At 40.7% G+C, this 10,329-nt stretch overlaps 1 protein-coding gene across 1 annotated transcript in view; it reads left to right on the top strand.

The window, feature by feature from the left end:
* HIKESHI (heat shock protein nuclear import factor hikeshi) overlaps nucleotides 1-10,329 on the top strand; it is a 29,309-nt gene that overhangs the window by 7,156 nt on the left and 11,824 nt on the right. Inside the window, exon 3 of the mRNA XM_032764010.2 lies at nucleotides 7,376-7,527. Within this exon, the coding sequence (XP_032619901.1) occupies nucleotides 7,376-7,527 (152 nt within the window). The remainder of the gene's footprint in view (nucleotides 1-7,375; nucleotides 7,528-10,329) is intronic.

Here is a 10,329-nt window from a genome sequence, read left to right as displayed (position 1 = left end):
ATTTTTCTGTTTCTAAAAAAAAAAAAAAAAATCACTTTGATTGAAACCAATCATGACAAGAAAAGCACTTCAGAAAGGTATAAGAGTGTGATGTTAGAATTGGAAGTCCTGATAGAACCTTTAACTACTCTTTTGCTACCAAGTGATTGTGAAGTCTAGACCATAAGCCACAATATCAAAATAAGTTATTGGTAGGTTTAATTACAGAAATTATCCTACTTTGTCAATTAGAAGGACTTAAAAAAAGGGAAGACCTTAGTTATATAGATATAATTGCTCTTAATAAACCTAGACTTCCTAACTCTTTGCCTTCTTTTGTTCCTTCTTTTTTTGAGGTTTAGTTAACATGAATGCTGACAATCATCATAATAATGATAAAATCTAAATCTTTTTCTTTTCAGTTTGGCTGGAAACAAGGCAACCATTTCTAGCTTCAAATCAGAAGTCCCTCAATAAAGAAATTATCTATCTTCTGTAGGCCTAAGTGGCTCTAGCAATGTCTTGAAAAATATGAACACAGTGACCATGGTCATGAGTCACCTGCTTTTCCGAGATTGCTGTGGGCAATTTTTATCCCCCTGTTACCAAAAGACACTAATCAGGGGAATATTTCTGGAATCTCCCTACAGGATTTTCAGGTAATCTGAGTAGATCAGAATTTTTAATAGGAAATCAAAAGGTCTTTCTGTTTAATGATACATTTGTATTTTTCCCCTTTTGATCCCTCTATCAAATCTACAGATAGGTTCTTCGTCCTTTTCAGTAAGATGAAGGGAATGTTTTGTATTAAGTGCAGTCCATTTGCAGTAGTAAATGTGTATATGTCCACCTAACCAATGGCTATGGGAGTGAGCTTCTGGCAGCTGGAGCAGGGGGTAGTTGGGCTGAAAGAGCAGGCTGCTTCTGGATCTCAGAAGTAACGCAGGGTCATCCACTGCTCCAGGTTCCTTTCCTGCAGCCTAGTAAAGGTGAAAAACCAAACATGCTGCTCTGACTGTCAAATCCCTGGAGTTTACAGGCTTGGTAACAACCAAAACTTTTATATCAACTGAGTTGATGAAACATAAAGCATTCCTGAGATGACATTGTTTTTACTTTGTTCAGAGTATAGCACCATTTTCTCTAACTTTTGAGATCCAATACATGTGTTACATCAGCAGTGGTCAATCTGTTGCTCTTTTGGGATCCTGCATCTTAACCAATGGTCAGGATTCTGCAGTGGGGCGTGATCTAACTGCCAGACTAGAAACTTCCTCATATTGCCAAAGCTTTATTGCCTCTGCAACACAAACAGGAGTGTAAAAAAAAAAAAAAAAAAAAAAAAAAAATGTACATTTTTGGGAAAAGTGAGCAGATAGGATAGAAATACACAGGAGCTGATCTTTTGAGTAATGGTAAATTTTACTCTTTTTCTGATGAAATCTACCGTTTGTAAGTGCTTTTAGTAACAAAGACTCTGAGTACCAGTTCTGGTACAATAAGCACCCAGTAGAGTTAAGTGCCCTTAGCTTTGAATTAGGCACTTAAATATCCTTGTCATGCCTAACTGAACTGATGCTGGGTCTTATCACTTAAATCTTCAGAAGGTGTCCTCTGCTTTCAAGCTCACTGCAGCATTTGACTTTTTCTGCTTGATACTGTGATTCCCTTTTAGGATTTGCTTATTCTCCAGTGGCAAAACTGAGATGAGATCAATTTTGATTACATTCCTAGCTGAGTTTAGAATCTTTGAAATGATTCTTATGGATACTTGTACTGGGTTCCAATGATGTATCATCGTCTAGAACTTCTTGGCACAGCAATGCTGAGGTCTGAATGCTTCCTTTCCTGCTAGCCATGGGTCCAGAGGTCAGGAACTTGTCTAGCAAGTCTTCAAGATTGTCTTTGCTATGCTGTTTTGGTGGCCTTTTTTTGGTCAGGTAGGAATGCCATAAGGAAAAGGTGCAGACCAAAAGCAGTAAACTTAAATGAGAACAAAATGGCACAGATGAATGATGCTACCTCACATCAGTTGTAGTCAGCCACCAGATCTTTAGAGCAGAAGCAGCTAGTAACACTATAGCAAGTGCAGCTGCTTGCAGCTGTCGACTCACTTTGTGTGCCAGCTTCCAAATCTCCCTTTAAACAGTGACTAACTTAGACAAATTACATTTGACTCTCACCAGGAAAGAGAGTGTAAAGATGATGCTTCCCTCATGAAATGAGGAAGCTTGCTTTTATTTATTTTTTGTTGTGCCTAAAAGTGCTAGGCACTTTGCTGTGAAAGAGGGAAAATGTGCTCTTGGCACCAAAGAGCTACAGTCTGATTATAGACATGAGATGACAAGTGGTAATATTTAGAGGTATAGGTCACCATTTTGCTCCCTCTAACTTTGTGCTATCTGGTGCTGTGATGGTTTACATCAATCTTTAGTCTCCCCCTCCCAAAACTCGTGGTGTAAAACCATGTCTGCATTTGATTAATGGAAATGGCTAGAGAATAAACACACAACTTATGTTTTACCCAAACTAATTTCAAAGCCTGAAAGTGCTCTGAAATGGCTGACTACTGTGGCTAAAAGTTGGATAAAGGGAGAGAAGTGAGAGATCAGTATGAAGAGCCTATCCCTGCTTGCTCGTTTCCTGAAATGTTGGGATCTTTTGTTGCTGTAGAGGACAAAATTGTGAATGCAAAAATATTTAATAGTCTGTATCTTGAGAAATACTTTGAAATATTGCATGTTCTTTAGAATTTATGATTTATATGTTGTGAATAGAAGAGCGAGGCACTCAAAATACATGTATTATTTTATAGGGGTTGTGATGGTAGAATATAATCCACATGCAGAAAAGGATAACTTTATTTTATCCTCACAAGTGGACAAATCTTGAGTATCTGTTCTGTGCTGTGTTCAGCGCTAACAATATGTGCATACTGGAGCATTGCACAGAGGAGCTGGCAATCCAAAGAGGGTCTGGACTTGCATATGAAGTGGAAGGATGGGTATGCTTTATGGTTTAAAGTACACTGATGGCCTCTGATTTTTTTGAGCACTGGTATATTTCTAAAGTTGTTGGATTGTTTTATACAGATGAAAAGCTGATTTGTTCAAAGGAAAAGGAATTGTAAATTTAACATCCTGATCATAAAGATATGGAGAATTGTACCAACTTGATTGCTATCAGCATTTTTAATTACAGAAAACTGGATAGAGTTGGAATTTGAATATGATCTTGAGTTAGTCTGGTTTCCAATGGCTTTATTTTCTACTCCTGTTGAATCTAATTATGTAAAGCAAAGGGCTGTGATGTCTCTCTGCAGCACAGGCTGACTTTAAGTAAATATGCTCTCCAAGTATTTCTAAGTAGTGGGTTAAAGCACCACTGATCGTTACTTGCCTTGTGCTAAATTTATGTATTGAAGGACCAGTATGTGCTTTTCTCATGGGAGACTTTACAGATTTTAATATTCAGTTATGGAATCAGATTAAGGAAGCTATATGAGATCTGAAGGTGTGCATGTATGTGTCAAACAGATCTCAGTTGAGGAGGTGATGCTTGAGGCGACTAGGAAAGAGGAGGGCAACAGCGTGTAGGTGGGTTAGACCACCAGGAGGTAGTGAGAGAGCTTGGACAGCTGCCTTTTTTGGTGCTGAGACACTTGATATGTTTGGATTGGGTTAAACTAAGAAGGTCTCGTGCGAGTCGGACCATCTCTTCTTGAGCTTAGTAGCTACTATTTGGAAAAACAAATCTAGCTCTAGTATACAGTAGAGGTGGTAGATAATGTAACTGTTAGACTTACTTTACTGCAGATTGCAGTGCTACATGGAAAATTAACAGACTCTTAATTGAGTTTCTACATAGGCTATGCTCTCTCCTGCTTTTTCAGAAGTGGGTGATGATGGAGAGTTTTGGATGTGTTTCCCTAAGGAAGGACAGGGTACCTGCTTCCTGCATACTAATGATTTAGGCCTTTGCTGAAGAATTAACTGTCTTCTGGAGTCTTCAGATTTCCTTGATTCCTTTGAGTTGGGGTAGGCAGAAACTTGTGCTAGTCTCACTGGCTGAGGTTTTAACAATTGAGCTAGGTCACATGGTGGTGTAGTCATCGTTTAGCCCAGTCAGCAGCTTGTGATACCACTTATTGGCGTGTGGACTATGGCATAACTCTTGAATGGCTCTGCTCTTCCCTGCTGGGATGATCCAGAGGCTGGTATTGAGCAGTTGCTTCTTTATTGGGAGGATGTTCTTCTACAACATTTACTGGAACTTATGTGCAGCTGTGTGTCTCGTTCACATCTAATGGCATTTCAGGCATTCTCTGTGGCTTCCCGTACACTTTGAACAGGAGGGAGTGACAGATTTCAGTGAATTTAGATTGTTTTTATTGGGTTTAGAGCTGATTAAAACTCAGTTTAGAAGAGTCAGAAGTGATGCTGGAGCTCTGCACACAAGATTTGCTATTTATTAGTGCTTTTCAGTGGGATTGTTAATGGATTCTCTAATGGCTTTTGTGACCAACAGGGCCTCTCTTTTTTGCAACCATTTCTTTCTGATGTGGACCTTAATACAATCATTGGTGGCTTTATAATGCTGAGATTGGTTTACTCCAGTGCATGCTAGGTGGATGTGGTATATCTAGACTTTAGTGAGGCATTTGATACGGTCTCACATGATATTCTTATCGATAAACTAAGGCAAATTTATTTAGATTGGGGCTACTATAAGGTGGGTGCATAACTGGCTGGATAACCGTACTCAGGGTAGTTATTAATGGCTCCCAATCCTGCTGGAAAGGTATAAGAAAAGTGGGATTCCGCAGGGGTCTGTTATAGGACCGGCTCTGTTCCAATTCTTCATCAACAACTTAGATGTTGCATCGAAAGTACGCTTATTAAGTTTGCAGACGGTACCAAACTGGGAGGGATTGCAACTGCTTTGGAGGACAGGATCAAAATCAAAATGATCTGGACAAATTGGAGAAATGTCTGAGGTAAACCGGATGAAGTTCAATAAAGACAAATGCAAAGTGCTCCACTTAGGAAGGAACAATCAGTTCACACATACAGCTGTTCTAGCAAGGAGTACGGGCAAAGAGATCAGGGTCATAGTGGCCACAGCTAAATATGAGTCAACAGTGATTACTGTTTCAAAAAGCAAACGTGATTCTGGGATGCTTGTCATAGCTTCTACTCAGATTTGAACCTTAGAGTTCAGAAACTAAGATGTTAGCATGAAACCTCCAAGCTTAATTACCAGCTTGATCTGATAGCGCTGCCACCAGCAAAAATTCCAGTGTTTAGCTCACTCTGGTCTCCCAAACCTTCCCTGGGGACCCCAAGACTCAGATGCCCTGAGTCTTACCACAAAGGGAAATAACCCCGCCCCTTGTCTTCTCTTTACTTCCTCCTAGCTTTCCCTCCGTGGATTATCCTGGAAGATTACTGTACTTAAACTTCTTGAATTACAAAACAGAGAGGGCAATTTACCTTCCCCCCTCCTTCTTTTTCCCCTCCCAGTCTTTCCCTGAGAGAGACCGTAATCCTGGCACAGGATTTCTGTCCCCTAGAGCCTCACTTAGAAAAGAAAAATCCAACAGGTTTTAAAAAGAAAAGCTTATAAAAAGAAAGAAAGGACATAAAATGCTCTCTTATCAAGATAACAATATACAGGGTCAATTGCTTAAAAGAAAAATATGAATAAACAGCCTTATTCAAAAAGAAATACATTTAAACATCCAGCAACTACAACATGTAAATACAAAAAACATAAAAGCTATTGTTTTCTACCTTTGTACTACAACTTGAAACTGAAGATTAGAAGCTTGAAGATAGAAAGATCCCTTTCATAGCTGAGAGACAACCAGAGACACAAAGGGCACACACCCAAACATTCCCTCCTGAGCTTTTTAAAAATCTTGTTTCCTGATTGTCCTCTGGTCAGGTGTTTGGTTCTCTTTGTTAACCCTTTACAGGTGAAAGAAACATTAACCCTTAGCTATCTGTTGACAGATGCATTAACAGGTGTGTTGTAAACAAGACCGAGAAGTCATTCTTCCGCTCTACTCTGTGCTGGTTAGGCCTCAACTGGAGTTTTGTGTCCAGTTCTGGGCACCGCATTTCAAGAAGGATGTGGAGAAATTGGAGAGGGTCAGAGAGAGCAAAAAGAATGATTAAAGGTCTTGAGAACATGACCTATGAAGGAAGGCTGAAAGAATTGGGTTTATTTTAGTTTGGAAAAGAGAAGACTGAGAGGGGACATGATAGCGTTTTCAGGTATCTAAAAGGGTGTCACATCAGGAGGAGGAGGAAAACTTGTTCACCTTAGCCTCTAATGATAGAACAAGAAACAATAGGCTTAAACTGCAGCAAGGGAGATAGTTGGACATTAGGAAAAGTTCTTAAACTGTCAGGGTAGTTAAACACTGGAATAAATGCCTAGGGAGGTTGTGAATCTCCATCTCTGGAGATATTTAAGAGTAGGTTAGATAAATGTCTATCAGGGATGGTCTAGACAGTATTTGGTCCTGCCATGAGGGCAGGGGACTGGACTCGATGACCTCTCGAGGTCCCTTCCAGTCCTAAAGTCTATGAATCTATGAATGCTACATGGGATAGCTTTGAAGATCACTCAAACAGCTGCCTACGTGCTTAGTGCAGTGTGAACCACTGGAGTGAACCATTATACCAACCCTCACAAGTGTTCTCTTACCTTTTTTTTTTTTTTTTTTTTCCCCCCGCTACTAGGTGCTGTTCAAGGTGGTGGTTTATTTACATTCATTTAAAAATTCATTCAGCATCCAGAGACCATGATGAGGGGCTGTCTGAAAATAAATGCATAATAGTTGTGTGGTCCAAGGCATAAATCAATGAATGAACAAACCAAAGGACTGTGCATCAGTACTGGTTGGTTCTGGATTTTTTTGTAAACATTTCTGAGGATATTAAGGATGGGGTAGTACTATAAAATCGTACTCCCTGTTGTACTGGAAAAGTCAGTAATAGCAAGAGGTTCAAACGCTTCTGAATCTTGCAAAAATATATGACCCAACTGGTTCAGTGAGGAGGTTGGTCTACTACTTAGGGGATTTGAAAAACTGATTAACTCTTCCTTATAAAACTCCTTCCCTGTAACGGTCTGGTATGGATTATCTGTCTATTCCTCAGTTATTAGTAAGATTAAAGATATTTTTATATTTTAAAATTATCCATTGCATTTTTTCACACAGTATATGAGCTGTACACAATTTTTCATAATTCTGTATATAAAGAGACCTCTATTTGGCAAGTAATAAGAAACCTCACACGCAAGAAATCTTGGTGACTTAAACTTAATATAATAGTTGTGCTGATTCCAAGTTTGACATTTCTGCTGCTTGTGCTATTTCTTTCAGGGAAAGGCAGCCAACACCCCTTTGGAGCAATGAACATCCCTCAGACACCATCTGTAGCCCAGATTGGGATCTCAGTGGAATTGCTGGAACATTTGGCCCAGCAGACTCCTGTAGCAAGTGCTGCTGTATCATCAGTAGACTCATTCACTCAGGTAATTTTGAAAACATTGTTTCTAGCAGTGTTTCGCTCATTAGTGTAAGAGCCAGTTAAGAATCAAGTTCTCTGTTAGGTCAGGCGTGAAAAATTGACACACATAGTTCCAAAACTGCAGCCTCCAATTGTATGTTATCAAACTAACCATGATCTTGTAGTCTGTTCATTCAGCAGAATACTTCAGATGAGATTTTTCCTTAGGAAAATATAGAAATTGTGTATTTTTTTGCCATTGCCATAGTTTACATACTTACTCTTGCGTAAAATGCTGATATATTTCCCTCTTCAGTCATGTAGTTCTATGTACATGATTTATAATTCAAGTAAAATTTCTTTAAAAAAATATTTTAAGCCTTTCTATCATAGGAGCTGAAACTGAAGCTTTGGTGCATTTCGAAGATAGCTAAAGTAGGACTCCCTAGGCTCCTAGCTGTTGGGGGACCTTAAATACAGTGCCTAGGCTTGGGGGATGGGGAACACTTGGGGTGGAATACTAGCTCAAATAGTAAGGTACGTCTTCTGTCACAGTTACAGAGCTGGCTGCACCTCTGTCCCCTTTCTGGTGTCTCCAACTTCACTTGCCTTAGGCCTTGTGCCTTTACCAATTTCAGGGCAAAAGTTTGCAATTCCCTCACTTTTCCACCAGGTACTGAGTTACAGTCCTGCTTGTGTCAGTTACGCTTACCCTGCAGGTCTGACTGAGTTTGGACAGCTGTGGTTCTTCCCTTGGGAGTCTGTGACCAGCTGTGTATAGTGATTAGACAGTTTGATTAAAACACAAGTATTATTTTGTTTAGTAGTAAACCCAAAGCACTAGAGGAGGGGGAAAGATTTCAACAGTCTAATACATGTGTGTTTAGAGTCTTCGGGCGGCCTACCCTACGGGACCTATATCGGTATAACTGCGTTGCTGAAGGGTATGAAAAACCACACCGCTGAGTGACATCGTTATCCTGACCTAATCTCCCCTGTATAGACAGTGCTATGTTGATGGGAGAGGTTCTGTTGTCGACATAGCTACCATCTCTCAAGAAGGTGGATTAACTATGACAATGGGAGAAGCTCTCCCATCTCAGCATAGGAGCGTCTTTTCTTAAGCACTACAACAGCTGCATTGGTGAAACTGCACTGATGCAGCGTTTTAAGTGAAGACCTCCCCTTACTGTCCCCTGATGTAACCTAGGTACATCTATCATCTTCAGGCATCCCACTAGGTCTCAGGCTGTTTCTCCACTGGAAAGACTAAGCTGACATAGCCCGCTGGTGCAGCCTATACCAACAGGAGTTTTTGCATCATTATAGGCACACTATCTCCCCAAACAATACGCTGTGTTGACAAAGTCACTCTTCCATTGACATCACCACTTTTGCATGGCAGTTTTGCTGGCATACCTGTGTTGAGGGGGTATTTTTTTCCCACACTCCTGACTAAAGTAGCTATGCCAATAGTACATTTCAGTGTAAATCAAGCCTCAGGCTGGTTCCCCTGATCACCTACTGCTTCTCTTCTGAGAAGAGGGTCCTTTTTAAACCCTACTATAGTTTTTGTGTTTTTCTTTTCTTCTGTTTCTCCAAGGTTTGACTTTCCTGTTTAAAACCAATCCTATAGGTACAGTAGGATAATGAGCCAGTGATTCTGGCATTGTCCTTTAACAGCTGAAGTGTTTGCTGAGGAATGGCTTATCTTGAGCCATTTTCTTTCCTGCCTTTTTTTCCAGACACTCCTATCGGTTTAAACCAATGTAGTCATATAATATTCCAATAACCAACATGCATTATTTAAAATGATTATAGAGTAGCTCCAAATCTGTCACCAACATACTCTGAAGAAATTAACTCTTGATACAAGACTATGCTGCACATTGAAGTTCAGGGCTGTTCCGTGGGGAACAAAGGGAATGGCCAAACCAGCTGGACTGGACTTCAGGCAGATATTGTGATATCTCCATCAGCAGGCTTGTGCTGCTGCCTTAGCTAGTTGGATCCTCCTGCTTCTTGCTGTTGTGATATGTTATGTACAACTTTGCTGCTGGTGCAGGGACCCTGATCTACTTCTTGCTCAACTGGATATATATTCCCTTTGCCATGACCACCCTTTCTTCCTGCTCCAGCACCTCTGAGCAGTACCTCTGGCCTATTCTCTCCTCCCAGTCTCCTGACCATTCAGTGAAAAGGTACCTTTGAAAGCCCTTCTCTTCTCTAGGGAAACTGCCCTGTACTGAGGACTGCCATATTTTGGGCCTAGATTTAAGCCATGTTCCACCTCCCCAGACTCATCTCAGACAGAGGGGGAGGTAAATGGGTTTTTAATGTTTACCTGAGCAATTGAACAGAGAAGGGGGAGGAGTGTGCAGAACCACAGGAAATTTATGCCCGTGGCAGCTGCTTGGGACAGACCCTGCTTTGGCTTCTTGATCCAGTCAATAAATTGTTGCTTCACTTCTGCAGAAACTTTTCAGGCATTTATGATCAACGTCACTGCAGATAATTAACGGATGTGGTGTGATAGGATCAGTGACTCCTAAAGAGCTGTAATTGAGCACTTTGAGAAGCCTAATTTATTAGCAGTGTTGATCACGCTGTTCACTGCTGCTCATAGTTGCCAACTTTCATGTGGTAAATAAGCACCCCGACTTTCACAATAAGCCAGAAATCAAGCTAATCCCATTTCAAAACAAGGCCAAAACAAGCAAATCCCTAAGAACCCCAACACTGTGACTAGATGACCCCTGGCGTGCAGTCTGGGACTGATGGGCCCGCTGTGCACCACTGTCTCCCTCCTCCCCCCCCCCCCCCCCCC

This window comes from Chelonoidis abingdonii, chromosome 1 (genome assembly GCF_003597395.2).
Source record: "Chelonoidis abingdonii isolate Lonesome George chromosome 1, CheloAbing_2.0, whole genome shotgun sequence".
In the NCBI taxonomy this organism is placed as follows: Eukaryota; Metazoa; Chordata; order Testudines; family Testudinidae; genus Chelonoidis; species Chelonoidis abingdonii.
The sequence above is the reverse complement of the archived record's forward strand: the minus strand, read 5'-3'. Positions and strand labels throughout refer to the sequence as shown.